Source organism: Trichosurus vulpecula, chromosome 1 (genome assembly GCF_011100635.1).
Source record: "Trichosurus vulpecula isolate mTriVul1 chromosome 1, mTriVul1.pri, whole genome shotgun sequence".
In the NCBI taxonomy this organism is placed as follows: Eukaryota; Metazoa; Chordata; class Mammalia; order Diprotodontia; family Phalangeridae; genus Trichosurus; species Trichosurus vulpecula.
Genome location: NC_050573.1, coordinates 345,562,804 through 345,583,514, shown reverse-complemented (window position 1 = coordinate 345,583,514; position 20,711 = coordinate 345,562,804). Strand labels below are relative to the sequence as shown.

General features: G+C 35.9%; 1 protein-coding gene across 1 annotated transcript in view; it reads right to left on the bottom strand.

The window, feature by feature from the left end:
- SEMA5A (semaphorin 5A) overlaps positions 1–20,711 on the bottom strand; it is a 464,624-nt gene that overhangs the window by 383,226 nt on the left and 60,687 nt on the right. The window contains exon 3 of the mRNA XM_036757261.1: positions 14,224–14,269. Coding sequence (XP_036613156.1) covers positions 14,224–14,269 — 46 coding nt within the window. The remainder of the gene's footprint in view (positions 1–14,223; positions 14,270–20,711) is intronic.

Below are 20,711 nucleotides of genomic sequence, written 5' to 3'. Positions count from 1 at the left end.
TTCAGAGTACACTGATGACACACTTGGCAAAATGGCTTCTGAATAATGGCAACATTCACCTTATGAATAGTATATACCCACAGACAATCTTTTCTTTTTGAAGCATGCCCCTAGTGAACCATTTATTACTGACCTATAGAATGGAGACAGGGGTAAGAAGGGTGCAGGTGTGTGAGGTTATTAGTACAGAGAATTTCTAGTAAGAATACTCCCTCTACTCATATAGATTGGCAGCAGCTTTGCAAATTACAGTCTTAGAGAGTTGCCTTGGGTACTAAGAGACTAAATGACTTATCCCAGGGTCACCTAGACAGTATGTGTCCAGTGAGATTTGAGTGCAGGTCTTCCTCACTCTGAGTCTGGATCTCTGTCTACTAAACTGTGCTGCCTCTGAAACTACAGATACCAAGCTGAAATAATCAGCCCATAAATAATAATCACATATTATTAAATAACCACGTAAATAATCAAGTGGTAATATATCAATGAATAGGTTTGGGTTCCATCAACAGCCCCCATAGTACACGTGTGCACAGAGACACAGACACAGACACAGACACACACACACACACACACACACACACACACACACACATTCCAAACACTGGTTTTGGAATCCAGATGCCTAGATTTGAATCCTTGCTATGCAACATATATCATTTCTGACCATGAGGCATACATGCCATATCAACTTTCTAGGCCTATTGTTTCATGTATGAAATGAAAGAGCTAGATTAAGATAATTTCTAATGTTTCTTTCAACCATAAACTCTATGAACTGACAAAGTAAGCATTGTTTACTGATTAACTTGATGTTAAATCAAGTATCAGACTGACTCGTTTTCAGAAGTTCTGCATGAAGCAGTAGATGCGTGGTGACATTTAATGCTCTAATTACTCTGTCACTGAATGGAGAAGAAGAAAAATAATAATAATTGCTTTTGGAATGTGAAATTTAGTAAATAGATTATTAAGCTGATCGATGAATTGGCTTCTTCTAATGCAACTACGTAGTATGATAGAAAGAGTGCTGGAGATTGAATATGGAAGACCTGAATTCAAATCCTTCCTCGGAATCTATGTGACTCTGGGCAATTCCCTTAACCTCTCAAACTCTCTCAGTCTCATAGCACCTACCACAAAGGGTTGTTGTGGGAATCAAATGAGACTATATGTAATGGGCTTTTCAAACCTCAAAGTGCTCTAGAAATGATAACCATTGTTTGATGATGATGATGATGACGATGATGATGACAAAAACAAGGGGGGAAAGCAAACTATGGTAAGAAAAAAGGTGTTTCCTTGACTGTTCATGATTTATGATATACCACTATGAAGTAAAATTGAAGGCAGTAAGTCAGAAAGAAGGCTGACAGCATTTCATCCATTTAAAAAGGAGATCTGACTTTAATCAATAGTTGGTGGTTTCTATTGCCACTACAAGGAAGCTATGAATGTCAGATCCAGGAAAACCAAAGGCCTAGAACAAAGTGCCAATTTCCTTTTTTCTTTCTTTTCTTTTCTTTCCTTTTTTTTCTTTTTTTTGAACTCCATTCATCTTCATTAATAGCTAGTAAGTTTAGATTTTTTAAACGGCACATTTTTATCCTTGTACTTCTCACTCTTTCCAAGAACTCTGATTCTCTGCTAACTCTCCAGGAATTATAAAGTAGCAAAGAAAAGTAGTTCCTCACCAAATTTATGAAATGACAGAGCTGGGAAAGATCTTAGAAATGATCTACTTCAGCCCACTTATTTGATAAATGAGGAAATTTAGGCTCATGGAGGTGAACTTTTCAAGCCTACATAGAAAGTTAATGATAGATCCAGGACTAGAACCCTGATCCTCAGACTTCCACACATTTTCATATAACAAAATCCCAAGTCTAGACCTGCTCCTTGAAGTATATAATATAGATTCAAAGGTGACTACGAAGCTACCAGTCTACAGCTATTTCAAAAGTAGTTTGTGCTTCTGTAGCCTAGAAATAGCAAATATATGTGTGTGCATCGATATCCATCTATCTGCATATCTCGAGAAAAGAAATATTGCAACAAGAATTTTTAGTTCCTGGGTTTGAGAGAGAAAATATTAGTAGAGAGAGTTGTGGGAGTATAGAGGAGAAAAGGAGAAGGAAATAATGAAACACATTAACTATATTTATCTCTGGTAGTTAAGTAAAATATCCAAAATAAATGTAATTAGCAGAAAAGACTTACTTTTTTAAAAGCTACTTTCTAAGCTTCAATGATTAGAAAAATTTTTAAAAATACAAAGAAAGTTTTAATGACTCAAAGAATAATGGCTGCAGAGCTAAAATAGGTAACATCTTGTCACAAGTTTTTTGTTTTGTTTTGTTTTTCCCCTGGAAGCACCTGGGGTACATTTTTCCCTAAAGCTCTCATAAATGTTCTGATTGTTCTCACTTATTATAATAGTTTTTATCCACGTAGGGCTGGTAAAGCATATAAAGTACTTTGCACATATTTTTCAATTGTATTCTTGAAAAACTAAATTGTTGCTTTTTTCACTAGCTTGTCATTGGTTTCTTAATTTATTATCAATACAAGCACAGTCTATTGGTACAAAGTTATATGTATTTATTATTCATTGACTTAGGAGATGGCGATCCCATTGGGACAGCAATTTATTTCCCAAATACTTATTTAATTTATAGAAAGATAAACGGAAGAAAGGAAAATAGATTTAGTATAGCCCCGTTAATTCAAATTCAGTTGAAGAAAGGAACAGAGACAGCTGTTGGGGTGGGGGAGGAGAATAATTAGACAGCATTCAAATTGGCAGATATATCAGTTTCAACTCAATGAACACACATTCTTACTGACTACAGCCAATAAGTTCCTGTCTTAAATTTTTATTTTAGTTTCTGTTCATATTGTCTGAAAAAATGATTACTGATTATTGACAATAAAGCATGTATTTTTAGACTAATCTAATAGTAACCAAAACATCAGCTATATTATCCTGAGTTTAAAACCATACTGTAGCATGAAAGCAGCATAAGAAGTTCACATCAAGCACAGAAGGCAAAGGTCTGGACCTAGACATTTGTTGCTATATGGACATTCGTAGGTTTCTTCTAAAAAGCAAAATGTTCCTTATGGACTAACCATTGAACAGTGGCCTTTTCTGCCCCCTGGGGTGTTTGTATTTGTTCACCGCAATTGCTATAGGTTGAATCACCCTGAAAATCAATAGCATTTGACACATATATTCTATAATTTTAGGATGATAAATGGGTCACTGGTCACAGCCACCATCTATTACTATAAAATTTTAGTCCTTCGCAGTCTATTGGACAAACAACAGGCAAGTTTGATTCACATTTCTTCCCTTTGCATTTTTCAATTTTTATTCATTTACACTCAGCCTCTAGGTAATTGTTCGATGTCAACTTCCAGAATTCATAATCCGTTACCCTTCACCAAAACAGAAATTCATCACAGGTTCGAAAGGAGTATAACTATGACAGCAAGGAGTATTGATAAACTGGCAGCACTCAGCTGGTACCTTGGCTTCTCTGTCACATCAGCATTTTAGGAGGGGAAGAAGAGTAAGAGAAAATGAAAGCAGGCCAAAGGATTCATAGTTTGTCATTTATTCAGTAGATCTGTCACCAAAGCATGCCAGAACAAAAATATAAGTACAAGTGCATTTCTAAACAAATGAGACTATACACTTCCATTTATCCAATACTCTGTGATTGTCAGGCTACATTTGTTGTTGTTCTACGGAAATTGTCTGTCCTTGTTTCTAGAAACAAGAAAAGAAAAATGGCCTTTAAAAAAATGTTTCAGGTTTTTTTTGCGGGCAGGTGTGGGGGAACCTTTCACTTCTTAAGGCCTAAACTGAAGTATATATATATATAGATATAGATAGATAGATAGATATAGATAGATATATAGATATAGATATAGATATATAGATATATATAGATATAGATATAGATAGATAGATAGTTAGATATAGATATATATATAGATATATAGATATAGATAGATAGATAGATATAGATAGATAGATATAGATATATATAGATAGATATAGATAGATATAGATATAGATAGATATGGAAACAATTGAATATGCATTACACTTACAAATCAGTTATGTGACAAAAGGAAATATAATAATAATGAAAACTACCTCGGGATTATGTAACACCTCATTACCAACCGCAAACAAGAGATCAAATAGGGCTTCATTATTGCAGGGTCAAAAAAGAATTATTATGCGCTTAAACAAAATCATGCATTTCAGTGTTTTATACAAGCATTAAATAGAGGCAGGTTGCACAGTGATTGGAGATCTGGCCTTGGAATAAGAAAGTCCTGGTTTGAAGGCCTGCCTCTATTACTACTAGATGTGTGACTCTGGCAAGTCACTTTCCTTCCCACAGCCCCCAGCTACTCTCTGGAATTATAAAATACAGTCAGAAAGCAGGTGCTGATTGGCTTCCATGGAAGGAATTTCTCACCTAAAGCTCCATGCACTGGTGAAACCATAGGTCCAATTATTTTTTAATGAGTTTCATTAAGTTAAAGCAAAGGGCTGAGTGTATTAGTGTGGTGAAAAGAATTGAGAATTCTCAGATTCTATCACAGTCAGTAAGTGTCTAAATTTCTTATTGGCCTAATTTATTCAAAAAGTTTTCTCAAAGAGGTGAAGATTCAGAACATATTTAAACGAGAAAACATTTTATAATGTGCAATGTGATGGCAATGACTAGTTTTGTTTCCTTTTGCCCATTGAATAACTACTTCTTGAGTGCAGATCTACAGATATCTAAAAGTAGTGTAATGAATGAGCAAGAATGACAGAGAACTAAAGATCTTGTTTTCAGAAAGTATAAAAAGTAGGGAGTTTGTAGTGGTTAAGTGACTACCATCTCTGCTAAAACTAGAGGCCTCTTTCTTTCAGGAAGCTGATAATAAAGATGCTTGAAAATATTCTTCTACTCTTTTCAAAGTACTAAATAAAGTGGTCCTAAAACTGGACTAAAACAAAAAGGATAAAGGATCTTGAGAGGCAGTGTCAGGACGAAGAAGCATCGACAGATTTTTATTATTACCATTAGAAGCAATACCACTCTTATGTCACAGATCCATTAAAGAAGTCAGGAATTTGGAGATTAGAAAGATGTGACAAAAGAGGAAAAAGGAGAGAAAGAAGGCTACTACATGAACTATGCAATAGTTATTAAGTTCATCCTGTAGATCAAAGGCACAATCTTTTTCTACATCATGGGCCCTTTGTCAGTCTGGCGAAGCTTATGATGACCTTCTCAGAAAAAAATGATTTAAAATTCATAAAATAAAATAGATAATATTACAAAGGAAACTGATTATATTGCAATGTAGTAATTAAAAGGTTTTTTTTTTAAGTATATAGACCATGATTTAAAAAAAACTTCTATGGCAGAAGAAGCTGGAATCTTTAGAGAAAATAATTGGAAGCTCAAGTGAATGATAAAGTAGATTCACTGATACTATTAGGATAATTCACTAAGGAGAGATGAAAGGAAGAAGAGACAAGTAATGCTGTTTGGGGATTCCTTGCTGAAGGTGCTGAGGAAACTATCTGTTGAATCTAGCATGTCAAAAACAGATTCATTATCTTTTCCCCTAAACTTACCCATGATTCCTAACTTCCTCATTTCTGTTGAGACCATCAATATCTTTTAGTCACCCCGGTTTGCAAATTCAGCATCATCCCACATTATCCCCATTTTCTCACCTCCTCTATCCAAATGTGGGCAAACCCTGTGAATTCCACCTCCAAATCTATGCACACAAAATTCTTTCTACTCCCGTAAACACCACCCCAGTTCAAGACTTCCTCACCACCTCATGATAAAGTCCATGAGACTACAGAAGACCCAGGATGCTGCATCTTAGTCAGTTATTAATGAACTCCTCCATGTTGTAAGAATCTTCTTTGATTCTATATCTGTGCTTGAATAGTTGGTGCATTAGAAAGTAAAAAAGGCCACTTCAGTCTCATTAATTCACTGCTCCCTCACCCCTCAAAAAGCACAACACAGAGACTTATTGAACTTTACTTTTCTTCACACACTCCATGCTGCAGACGTAAGAAAGGCATATCTAAGCAATTAACACTAGAGATATGCAAACCCTACTATACTCTGGTCATATTTTATCTGGAGCACTGAGTTAATTCTGATTAAATTTTAGGAAAACTTTTGATAAGATGAAGAACATCCAAAACATCGAGAGTAGGACAACTAAGATGATGAAACCCCTTAAGATCATTCATCAATGGATAGGATAAAGGATATAGGGATATGTGTCCCAGGAGAAAAAAAAAGTGTGAGGAAATGATTCATTTTCTTCAAGCTTTTGAACAGCTAGCATGTAGAAGATAGTCAGGTTTTACTACAAAGCCCCAGCTTAATACATGGAAATTTAGGAGGTAAATTTCACATTAATACAAGGGACCAATTCCTCCCTGGAGGTATGGGAGAAAAAGCTGAATGACAACTTCTTGGCTATGATTCACTGGGAAAGTTTTTGGTCAGGTGAGGGACAGCAGGTTGGACTAGATGGCTTCTGGGGTCCCTTTCAACTCTTAAACTGTGTGATTCTTTGTGAGTATACATGTGAGTATAGATAGATAAATAGATATGTAGATATTAAAGTTATGAAACTTGGTCTTTTCTGAAAAGTAAAATTACTTGCCCTTCCACTAGTAAAATGTTGTTAGAGATATTATTATTTTAGGGTACAGAATCACCACCCATACTCTCATTGCTCTAAAAACAAGTGTCTTAGACACTCTCTCTTCAGTGTTTCCCTGGATGGAGATCAAATCTTTTTGGCCTTTTTCACACTGCTTTTCCCCTTATACACAAAGAAAATCATTTAGACATGTCATATGCTGATTCACTCTCGACATTATTATTTCAAGTTCCTAATATCAATTAAAGAGCTATGTGAAAGTGGATGGACAATATCATCATTTTATGTTCAATGATATTTATTGATGTTCTAGCCAGAGATAATGATGATGGCTATTATGTATCTTAATTAATGAATATATCTGTCTTGTTTCATGAATTATTCTATTTCTGAAAGGATTTTATTTGACAGCAGATCTTTACCTACTCCTTAACCTTCCAACATGAACTCTAAGTTATACCAGCACCCACACCACAGCCTGTTCCATCCTCCACACATGCCTATAAACCATAGCCACACTACCACCACCATAAATTGCTACTACAGTTACTGCCATCAAATGTTAAGTTGAGATGTTGGGAAGCCAAGTTTGCTCAGGGCTCAATATGAAAAGAACTGAAACATTGGCAAAGAAAGTAGAATTTTCTACCAACACATACAATTAGAATTAGTACTTCTTTACACACATTTGCACCTTGATTCCTTTGCAGATGAGGAAGGTCTGTGGTTTTTTAGATTAATTGGTTGCTTTGCTGATTATTTTTCTCTTTTCTTTTAAATTATTTTATAAGGGAGGGTTCTGTGGGAGGAGGAGGAGGAGAAGGAGGAGGAGGAGGAAGAGGAAGAGGAGGAAGAGGAGGCAGAAGTAGACCCAGGGAAAATCTAGTCAGATAAAAACAAAGGATAATATGAATCTATTTTTAAAAGGATTAGCACTTCTCACCTCCTCTGTAATTCATGATTAACATCCACCTTGCCTACTTAAAATGTCCTGCTGCCTCTTTCATTTATCTTTATCACCCTAAATTCAAGCCCCTGCCCACAGTTCTCTTCCTAAACTTTCATCCATTTCCAACTCAGCTCAGTCCCTTGTCCAGACTCATCTCATTGATGTTTTCCCCTTCACCAGGCATCTCCATTGTTCTCTGGGGCATACTATTAGCAAGCTGCCTCCTATGTTTCAGGACTTCTCCCTTATATTCTCACGTTAATTGAGTCTCTAATAATAAGATTTAGAACCCAGTTCCAGGCTGTCTGGAATACCTCTTCAACATAAGGCAGAGGAGTATATCTAATGGCTCCCTCTTCCTTATTGATGAAAGTTCAGGGGCCTACACAATCTGCTACCATCCCATCTTTTCAGCCTTTTTGTTTTCCGCATGTCAAGACTACTTTTGTTCTATGAAAACACCATGCTTTTTTTTTTAGCCTGTGTGCCTTTGTTCAAGTTGGTCCCCATTCCTAGAATGGCTTTCTTTCTCTTGGCGATCATTTAAATTCCTAACCAACATTGAAGTCCAACTCAAATGTCATATTCTTTAAAAAATTCTAGCTCTTGCCTAATAATACTGACCTTTTGACTTCTCAACCCAACTAAACACCTCACAAAACTCTTTGTTCTGCAATTCTTAAGTGTACTTAGCATGTGGTATTACATGCTATTTGTGTCTTCCTAGAGATAGGGCTGATCAGTTAGGTGGATGGAGTACTGGAACTGGAGTCAGAAAGATTTCAAGTCCTAATCTTAGCTGTGTGACTGTGGGCAAGTCACTTAACCCTGTTTGCCTCAGTTTCCTCATCTGTAAAATGAGCTGGAGAAAAAAATTGCTAACCATTCCAATATCTTTGCCAAGAAAATCCCAAGTTCACAAAAAGTTGGACATGACTAAAAAATGACTAAGCAACAACAAAAGAATAGGGATCATGTCAGTCAGTCAACAAGCATTTTTTAAGCACTCATATGCCAGGCAGTAAGCTAAATGCTGGGCGTACAAAGAAATGGGGGGAGGGATTCTCAGAGAGAGAACAGTTCCTGCCTTCTAGGAGCTCATATTTTAATGCAGTATAAAAACATGGAAATAACATATAGAGTAGATAGAAGGTAAAATCAGAGGGAAAAGAGGGGTTGGCAGAGATAAGGACTAAGAAATGCAAAAGATGATATTTCAGCTGAGTCTTGAAATAAAGGGCTTTGAGGTATGGGGAATAGCATTTCAGACAGGAGACAAATGGGTGCCAAGGCATGGAGATGAGAGATGGAGTATAATGCTCAAGGAACAAGAAGGAGGCCAATGAGGTGGAATCATAGAACATTGAGAGGAATAATGGGAAAAAAGAACAGAAAGGTAGGAATGGCCAAAATAGTGAAAAGCTTTAAATGCCAAACAGTTCCCTTTAGAACCAAACTTTGTGCTTGTCCTAGAGCCTAGAGTTGTGCTGCACAGTGCTCTATAAACAGCAAGTACATAATAAGTGTTTTTTAATGTAATGCCATGATATCCCTGATATTTCCTGAGTCAGAAATAGCATCCGAATTTATTTCACTTTGATACTTTCATTTATTTAACAATATTTACAGAACAGCACAAAGCATTATGGTAATCACAGCAAATAAAACAAAGATGAAAGAAACATGGTAATTGTCCCTTATATTCTACTCAAGCCATTCCTACTTCACCTTTGCATTCTAATTTATATTGCAATTATTTGCATACACCTTAAAATAACTTCTAGGCTATACTTGTCAGGAGGTGGGGAGTCTTACATTTGTATTACTCCACATATCTAGAAAAAAAAGTCTTAGGAACAACCTGAGTCCACAAAATAAATATATGTATCAAATTAATCTATTTGAAATTGATATAGGAGATGCAAATAGAATTCAGAAGACATGGGTCTAAAGATACTAACAATAATTAACTGATTGACTTTGGGTAACTCATCCATTTATCCTTTCTAGGTCACAACTTTGTCATTTAAAAATAATTTTACTAGGTTTAAAATTCTAAAACTCTGATAGTATCTGACAAATAAAGATAAAGAAATAAAATGTGTATATTTAATCACTAAAAACCTTTATGTGGAGGAAAGGGAAAAAGTTTCTTCTTGACCAATATAAATACTACATATAATTTGAAAAAATATATATCAGTATGAATAGCCCATTTAAAATTGTAGTCTAAATAATTAATTAATATATCATTCTTTAAATTACACTGTAGAATCCCAACAGGATATAGTTACATGGTAATGTTATAACCCATTAGAGAGGTTTATTGCTAGTATAAAATGACTCAATTTATTTTTGAATTTTCATTTCATATTAATAAAAGAAAGCAATTTAAATTCATAGATTCCAATAGTTTCTTTTTGAATGGCCACTAAGGATTTATAAATGTATTTTGCTAGTTTATACCTTGAAAGAAAGACAATTGAAGAACACCTTTCCCATCAAAACTGTACAATGAATTATGTACTTAATTAATATTTTATCATCATAAACAAGAAATACTGCTTATCCCTAAAGACATAGAAAGTAAGGTAACAAGCCATCCAAAAATATTCCTTTTCCCATTCTTGTAGGTAGATAAAACCAAACTACAAATTTTTAAAAAATGAAACAAAACAAAAAAAACCCTTCCTTAGCCAATCCCAAACAAATAATAAAAGAGATTTAACAGTTTTTTCTTTGGAAATTGTAGAGACTACATTGCTGGTGGAGTTGTGAGATGATCCAGCCATTTTGGAGAGTAATTTGGAACTGTGCCCAAAGGGTCGTAGGAATGTTCATACCCTTTGACCCAGCAATACCACTTCTAGGGTTATATCCCAAAGAAATCACACAAGTGGGAAAGGGACCCATATGTACAAAGATATTTATAGTGGCTCTCTTTGTGGTAGCCAAGGATTGGAAATCAAAGGGATGCCCATCAATTGGGGAATGCCTGAACAAGCTGTGGTATATGAAGGTAATGGAATACTATCATGCCATAAGAAATGGGGATGATACGGACTTCGTAACAACCTGGAAAAACCTACACAACATAATGCTGAGTGAGCGGAGCAGAGCCAGGAGAACATTGTACACAACCACAAATATATGGATTCCGTGAGGACCAACCCTGACAGACCTCGCTCTTCTCAGCAACGCAAGGTGCAAGGACAACTCCAGGGGACTCACGATGGAGAATGCTATCTTCATCCAGAGAAAGAACTACGAGGTTTGAATGCAGATTGAGGCACACTACATGCTCACCATTTTTTCTTCTCTTTTGTTTTGTTTTTGGATTTTTTTTTGGTTCTGTCTCTTCTTTCTCATGATTCACTCCATTGGTCATAATTCTTCTCCACAACTTGACTAGTATATAAATTAATTCAATGCGAAGTTATACATGGTATTTATATGAGATTCCAAGCTGTCTTGGGGAGGGAGGGGGGAGGGAGGGGAGAAAATCTGGAACACAAAATTATGTAGAACCGTGTGTGGTAAACTAAAAATAAAAAAAAAAATTAAAAAAAGGAAATTGTAGAGACACAGGTGGCAAATTGAAACATTCATTTTAGTTTTTGTGTTTGTTCTAGCTGTTGTGAGTGAGAAATAGGCTGTGAATTCTCTTTCCCTCCATAAAAAGCAACATAAAGATAGATCTTGAGCAATTTCCCAAAATAACATTACAAGAGATACCCAGGCTGGATTAGCTCCAGCCCTTTTGTGTTCTTGGGGGAAGGGGGAGTACACTGCAAGATTTTGACTACTGGCACTTTACTGTATGCTTCCAGATGCACAAATGTTGCTTTCTACCAGCTGCACTTTTTTTTCTTAAAAAATACAAAAGCCTGATTCTTGTAAAGTAACCACAGTGATCAAAGCTGGGTAGGGTGGGGGAGAGGAGTGAAATGTGGAGTTCATTATTATGGCAGAACCAAGTAAACATATGAAGTGCAGAATTTAAAATCTCTTCTATTGCTATACATTTCAATGTGATTTTTCCTTCAATATACCAGAATACATTATATAGAATAAAATAGTGGAGTAACAGAGTGAGATATAAAATTGCCTCTTCATGGAGGGGCAATAAAGTTCTAGCTTAGAAAATAACAGGACACTATTTGAATATTTAGTTGTTTTCCTTACATTGTTTATTTTATTCAATAATGATTAATTCTTAATTATTGTAACAGAAAGAAGAAACTCTATGGATAATCCTAAACTAGATATTTGTTTTTCTTTTTCAATTATTATTCTGAATTTAAAGAAAATTGTTTAAGATTAGCATTTTGGATAACTGCTTAAAAATGATTTGGGTTTTTCACTTGCTTTTAAATAAGAATTTGTTTGATGTTCTTTTGGGAATCCATTTAAAAAAAACATGGATGGATGAACAGTGGGAAGACCCACCAGCAGTGGATGTCCTTCCCTTCTATTTCTTTGTCCTTTGCTTCATCCCCTGCCAGGGACCTCAGGAGCAATCCCAGGTGCTTACAGGACTTTGACAAGAAAAGAGTCACCAACTATATTTCTTCCACAGAGATGAAGGATCACCAGGCCTTACCATCTGCCCTGCCTCTGTACCCTGAAGATTCCTCATGCTATTATTAAATCTATTGATGAGCCTGAGGATTCAAGGACCTTGAAATCATTGCTTCTAAAGGTCTCTTAGACTTTCTATCTGTCCTGCAGCTGAAATTTCTTTCATGTGTGGTCTCTTCCAATTAGAGTATGAACTCCCTGAAAGCAGGAAATGTCTCCCTTTTTCTATTTGTATTCCTAGCACTTTGAACATATTAAATATTTAGTGTTTTTGTTTTAATTCATTCATGAAGTCACACTAGGAGAAAAAGAGAGGGAGGGTGGGGGAGGGGCAGGGAGAGGGAGAGAAGGTGAGGGGAGAGAGAGAGAGAGAGAGAGTGAGAGAGAGAGAGAGAGAGAGAGAGAGAGATCTCAAAGAATCTTTCCTAACCAAATCCCTATTTGATTTGCTCCTACTTTGCATACCAAAATATTGATGTAGGTTACAATGATATCCTCTGCTTAGCCCCATTGGACATAACTAGAACTGAGGGGCAGATGTTGTAGAGATCTAGACATGATATAAAAAAAGAGTTCTTCATAAGCAGAGCTCTTCACAAGTAGAACTGGCTGCTTCAGAAAGTAATGGGTTCCTCCTAACTATAAATCACTAAGAAAAGGCTACGTGACCATTTTGGAAGGATACTATAAAGGGTATTCTTGTTCAAACATAAACAAAATTAGATGGCCTTGGAGGTCCTTTTGAGATTCTATGATGTTGAGGTGGTGCAAAGATAGAGCTGAATTCTATTGAAAATATGGTAATCATATAGAATGCTAGTAACAGTGTATCACTATGCAACAGGTATTTAGGCCAAATATAGTACAGTTACCTTATATATAAAAGCCTATTTAAAACAAGTGTTGAGTCATTCTGTTTAACAATGTTTTCACAACTTTAGCCATAGCTTTAAAATAATCCATACCACAGTCAATTCAAAGGTAAAGTTGTAAACCAAATTACAAGGATTATGTGATTAATTTTAACATAGCATTGAGAATATTAGGACAGATGGATTTTTTGTTGCTTTTGACTTAATCTTTTTCTGCAGTTAGGAAAAATCAGCAGAGCTTGAAATGATATTAGAGTTTGAAGGGATCAAAAAGGTCATCTCATTCAGCCCCATGTGAAGAAGAAGAAGAAGAAGAAGAAGAAGAAGAAGAAGAAGAAGAAGAAGAAGAAGAAGAAGAAGAAGAAGAAGAAGAAACTACCTAGTAACTACTTGTATATATTGTCTAAAGTACCATGCTTTGTAGTTAGGGATCAATTTTAAAATCCATGTGAATAAATGATGGAGTTTGTGCAAGTCTTCAACTTAACAGGCTCCTATTTTTCAAAAGCAAATGGGGAAATGAGCTTCTTTCTAATTACTTCTCAAAGCCTTAGTACCAGGTTTGCAAGCTCTAATGACTACAAGCAACAATTCAGAGGAAGCAGATAGTGAGCTGTGCAACCTTCCTTTTTCTCCATCATTCTTACAGAGGTGGAATACTCCTTTAATTATCATTACAAAAGAAAATCAATTATGTCTTTTTTAAGTATATAGAAGAGGTTTCACAACAAAACCTTGACAAGATGTTTCCTACCAAGGAAAAATAATTCTAAAATGAAAACGGAAAGACCCAACCTCCCAGAAACCTGTTGAATATCATTTACCTTTACCTTTCATTAATGAAAACAAGGATAAATCAGTTGTACAAGTGAGGCAGTGACAGATCTGCCTGGCTTGGGTCAAAAGCTAATCTAGACTTAAAACGGGTGCTGTGACTTACATCATGAGGAGCACCTAAGAGAAGGGAAAGAGCTGCCAAGCCCACTGTGGTTTTGAAACCTCTCTATCCCTTGATTGATGGCTTATATACCTCTTACATACATCAAGCGAGTTAATTGAAGTAGACAAGGCAGAAGATAAAAAAAAATATGTTCCCCCTACCTGGATCAGCGTCAAATCCTCAAGTTTCAACCTGAAGAGGTAATTTCTGCAAAATATAGAAATGGACAAAGATAATTACAACTTTTACTTTTAATTGATGTACAAAATAAGATCCTATTGAAACATGGAGGGCAGTATATATCTTATCCTAATGCTAAAATGTACCAATTTGAGCTTCACTTTCCTTGTAACACAAACTGCAAGAAAACAATTGATGTGCAACTCACGTATTTCTCAGTAACTGATGGATGTCATGCTATGAATATAGAGTATAAAAAGGAAACTGATTTCTTATATTGAGTAGGTATATAATCTTAAAACTTGTCAAAGACTCTATGATACTGCTCTATGAAGAGGTAGTCTTCTCTGTTCTAATTGATTAGCTCCTCTTGCTGTAATTAGCCATTTTTGTAACTTGGAACCTCTGGATTAAATCACTGTTGAAGCTCTACAATTTTCCAGCTTCTAAATAGTGTGACAAAGTCAGCTCACATTTTAATGAGAGAGAAACATGCAAACAACTATGTACATACAAAATATATACAGGGTAAAAAAAAATGGAGATTATCTCAGAGGAAAACATTACTAGCATTAAGGGGGATGGGGAAAGACAGCAACAGCCTCAAAACTGTACCAGTTCTAATACACACTGCTTCTATGTACACTTCATTTGGCATGGGACTCTCTTACTGCCTAAAGCTGATGGATGCCATACTGTTTGATGGCACCACTATTTTATTTATTTATTTTCTTTGCCCTGTGAAAGTTTGGATTCCAGTGTCAGGAGACAGAAAAATAAGTCAACCTTCAATGTTGAACAATGAGTAGTAGCAATATATTCTTAAGTATTTTTTAAGATTTATAAAATATTTCCTCACAGCAAACTTCTGAGGTTAGTAGCACAGTATTATCATCATTTTACAGATGAGGAAGCTAAGGCTCAGTGGGTTTAAGAAGCTTATACAAGGTTGTTCAGCTTGCAACTGCCTATCATGATATATTAGCCATGTAATGGCAATTCCATAGTTAAAACTCTGTAGTAATAAACCCTTCTGTGCTAGACTTTGATTACAGGAGGACATAAGCATTTGGTGGGTTTATTCTAGGTTAACTGTGTGAAAATGAAAAAAAAACTCCACCCTTATTTCTCCACTGTGAATAGCAATAACTCTGTGTAGAAGTGTACTATGACTATAAATTGCTGAAGAACTGCTAATGTGCATTGGTAGGGGGGATTTCCTCACCAAAAGTTCTCTACACTGAAGAAATCACATGTCCAAATGGAAACAATAATTATTCACCTGTACCTAGTGCTATTCACAAAGAGCTTTCTTCACAAGAACCCTGGGCAATAGTACAAATCCTGTTATCCTCATGTTGTAGATGAGAGACAAAGACACAATAATTAAGGGGTCTTTGGTTGTTTTTTGTTTTGCTCTGTTTTGTTTGCATAGGGTCACATAGCTAATGAAGAGGAGAGGCAGAATTCCATCCAGCACTACTGACTTTCTATTATACCATGTTACTAAGGAATACAACTTATGTCAGAGAGATGTCAGGAGATATCAGATAATACATGTATAGTAATTTAAACTTGGCTTTAGACTGGATTATATATGTCTTTTTAAAAAATTCTCCTGTTTTAGCAGTAGCTAGCTTGTTATTTTCATTATACGTTGTTTGGACTACCAGTAAAATTGTTAGCACTCCAGGAATATATTACCAGCAGGGCAAAGAAAGAAGAGAGGATTCTGGTTAGTGTAAGAGGAATATAATCCTTGGAGGAAAAACTAATTATGCACAATAAATTAAATAGATAATAATTTATACCTAGATCATCAAGAATTATCTTTGTAATTATGTCAATGGACTCATGAATTCATCTATGTGGGAACTCCCTACGGGGATGTTGATTACAACCCTTCCCTTCTTAGGTGATCTTATAGATAAGGAGTTTTTGACACTAGAAGAACCACATGTATCAATTGACAGCATTATTTTCCAAATACTGTACAATCTTCTAAACATAATCATATAGTCATAAAGCTATGTGACCCTGAGCAAGTCACTTAGCCTTGTTTGCCTCAGTCCAGGTCCTTCTTCCTCTACCCAGCCTTCCCCAGTGTTGGTCCTCAATGTCCTCACTTTCCTCTCAGATGTGGTATTTACTGCCTGATCCCAATCATTTAACACTCTGCCTATGCCCACATTATATCCTTCTTCTTTTTGAATGTCTGTCTTGTCTTCCTAATTATGTCTTCAAAAACTTAGACAGACATGTCTTTGTATCCCTTGATATGATCTCATCCATGCAACAATGATTAAGGGTTTACTAGGTAGTACATGGGGTGTCAGGAAGACCTAAGTTCAAATGAGGCCTCAGGCACTTAATATCTATGTTACCCTGGGTAAGTCACTTTACCTTGTTTGCCTCAGTTTCCTCATCTGTAAAATGAGCTAGGGAAGGAAGTGGCAAACCACTTTACCAAGAAAACCCCAAAGGGGGTCCTGAAGCATCAGACACAACTGAAAAATGACTAAACAACAACAACATGTAAAAGATATTGTGCCAAATTCTGAGGTATGTACAAGTACCAGTGAGAGAGAGAGTGCCTAGCTTTGAGAAACCTACAATGTAGTCAACCTGATTGGACTTGTATATAGACAAATGCAACACAAATGAGAAAATAATAAGTGCATCTGAAAAGTATCAATCAGCCAGCATTTATTAAGCATGCCTTGAATTCTCTGCCTTTGTATCTTAGTTTACACAAAGGGCTTTCCTTATAAATCAACTCAAACAAATATTTTTGAAGGGCCTAGTATGTGCCAAGCACACTATAAGTATAAAATAAGTGTTTTTTAAAAACAGGCATGTAATTCCATTGGTGTGTGGAATGCCTGGTGAGGCAGCTCCCGCTACTTATTCATCTGCTGTACAACATATAGCCTTAGACAATTTTCTGGGGCATTGAAAAAGTTGGCTTGCTCATGGCCACTTCTCCAAATGGGTTAGAAATGGGTATTACTACAGATGAGAAAACTGAGCCTAGGAGAGGTTATTATTTTCTGATAAGGTATTAATGACATCATAAGAAGGATGAGGTACATTATAATTGGGCAAGGATCATTACTGCGACAACTTCTCCCTTCAGAAACAGAAAGCATTATGTTGGCTACAATGGAGTTCCCATTATCATACTCAACAGGGTTGCAGTTTCACATTGTATTCAGTAGACTAACCAATTTATGAGCGTATAGTGAGTGACCTGTGTAAACAAATTAATAATAAGAAGAGCTAGATTTGTTATAAGAGGCTCTGAGGCTTCTATACCAGTACAGAGAAGAGTCATGATGTGTTCAAAACGTAAAGCATTTGAGAGTTTATTTCTATTCAGTCAAGCAGTATGTAGGAGGCAAGATTTCTAACACAAACATTTATACAAAAGTCAAAGAATGAACCAATCCCTCTGGGGAAGAATGCAGGCATACCACAGAGACCAATACTCTGGGGAAGACTGCTTTCCTTTGAAAGTGACCCAGTGACTAGCACCTACAGAGAAACAAAGAACATGATCATGCATGCTAGGGCAGGGGTAGTTAACCTATAGCCCTGGTGACCTCCATGACAGTGAAGACAAGAGTCAGAAGCATTCTCTGCACTCCTGACTTCTGAAACTAGAAGCAGACAAAGGAGAGTCACCATCATTTCAACTGTACTGAACCAACATACTAACTCGCTTGGAGGTTGGACTAGTCTCTCTGCCCTCTACCTTGGTCCCATTCATTTCTGCCTCCTTCAGAATCCTTGTTCAGCAGTCATTCCCTCTCTCTTCTGAATCTTCAGCTGCTGGCACCTCCTCACAAGCATAAAACTGCACAAGGCTAATTTAATATTAAAAAGCCACCCCTTGACACTGATCTAGAAAGAGCTTCATGGCTCATCCTTTACTTTTACCATAATAAAACTAAAGTCCATAGAGGATGAATGACTAGCCAAAGGTCACATGTACAGTAAATCACAAAACCAGAATGTGAAACCATTTCCTCTACCTCCAAAGTCAGTGTGTTCGTTTCACCACACCATGAAGCCTCATCCAGTTCCATTCTTGTTCCCATTCATTTCAAACATCTTTCAAAAGTTGTTTATATCCAAACCTCCCCTTTCTCATTACCCATTCTCTTCAACTCTGGTCTACCTTCTGCCCTTACATTATATTGAAATTGTTCTCTCAAAAGTAACTAATGATCAATGGCTTATTTCAGTCTTTTTCCTCCTTTTACATTAAGTAGCATCTGCCACTATTGACCATTATTTTCTGAGATACTTTACTGTCCTGATTCTCCTTCTACACCACTTTTAGGATTATTTTCCTACTATTCCTTTTCATTCTGTAAGCCTCTATCCTCTTTCTGAACTCATGAAGCTAAATACTCACTAAGGTTCTAGCTTTAGCCCTCTTCTTTCTAAAATTTCTCCTTGGCAAATACCCATTCTTTCCCGCTGTTTCAACTATCACTTCCCAGATGAATCCTAATCCTTTACCTCTACACCTGGGCTCTTCTTTGAACTCCATAATATAGTTCCAAATGCCTATAAGATATTTTTTCAAAATATCTTATTCTATTTAATCTCCATCCACCCAAAAAAAGCCTACCTCTTTATAACTTACCTATTACTTTTTGCAGATGAATCTTCATTTACTCAGATCTAGGACATTACCCCTGATCTTCCAAGTTCATAATATCTTTTCCCCAATGGGACTTTAAATAGCACTTTGTACCTCTGTTATGTATTTATACTTTTGACAGAGTAATTTTAATAGTATTTTATCTGTCTATTGGGTCTTAAAGTACATAGAGAAAAGGACTATGTCTCACTCAATCTTTGTATTTCCTCCTAGGCCAATCATAGCAAACTGAACACCAAAGGACCTTAATAAATGCTTGCTGTGTTTATCCTTAAATACCCAACTTCACATAACAGTAAAATGGTAGTGCTGGGACTACAGGCTAAGCTTCTTCTCTCCTACACCAAAGATGACTCTGTTCCACCATACTGACTCACAAAATCATCAAAAAGTATTTTATATTTAAATTATGCCTCATGCAAAAAAGACCTGGGTTCAAGCCCTGCATCTGACAAATACTAGCTGTGTAACGATGAAGAAGTCATTTAATTGCTTTGTATCTCAGGTAGCTCTCTTTATAGTCTATAGACTATAAAGCACAAAGGAATTGCCAAAATGCACCAGCAAAAAGACTTTCCATACACTGATAAAATCGCAGGTAATCAAGAAAAAATTACTTTATTAACATGTATATACATTTTGTTTTCATATGTATCTCCAAATTATTATAATGTCTTTTAGATATCAAATTGTAAATTCCAAAAGTGCTAGGCATTGCTTATTTAAATTGATTAAATCATCCAATACAGTTCAGCATGAATATGGACATCTAATGTATTTATCATTGCTTTTACAATTTAAACTATAGTCAATCTATACTTTACCATATTCAAGTTACCACAAAATACCAGGTAACATTTTACTTTGGGAATTTCTTACCTATATTGCAACAATAGAAAACTGAAATCCCATTAGACAATTTGATCCATCACAGTTTAGGTCTATGACCCGTATAAGTTAAAGGTTACAAAAAGAAAGAAACCTGTCTAACATGAATAAAAAATTGATATTCCCAGATGTTGGGTCACTCACACAAACTAAAGTAAGATCTATGGTCCTTCTGAAAGAAGCAGGTCTCTAGAGGAATACAAAAGAGGCAACCACTTTATCTTTCAATTGTGAAAAGCAGAGAAGAGGAAAAACAATATATGTGAGGTACACTAGAGAGGCCAAGGACCCTTCCCAGCATGAAAAAATAATTCCATTGGATCAAATCCAACCAGGGATTCTAACTGCAGAAGTCATTGAGGGCTGGTCTACTATCAAATAATGCTGCTCTTTTGAACAGATAAAAGTACTTAAACATTTTCATTGATCTTCATAGCACCCTAAGATATAAATAGGCAGTAATAATGTACATCACCAGTTTTCATAGAGGAAAAAGCGTAGGCAAAAATAAGCTAAAGAATTAGGTCAGTTTCTCTCTCCCAAGCAGTTAGAGAGCTGCAACGTTCTACACTTCCCCAAATTTATCCTCTGATTCGAGAGGTACAGAGATGAAATTTTAGAGAACTGAGGATAGATCCATTTTCTAGGTGTAAGAAGAAAAAAAGTGAGTTTAAAGCATCTATGAAGAGTGATTTATGAAGAAATTAACCAATTATCTCAAATCAACATGTTATATGACAAATTCAGGTATGTGGTACTAACAGTATACTATGAAATAAAAACTATCTCATGCATTTGGATGTAATAGTCTGGGACACAGAACACTAAACCAACATTACCCAGACTGAAAATTGTTATCCTATTCATGATTCTCATTGGCTCGCTGAGTGGTTTTCCATCCTTTTTATT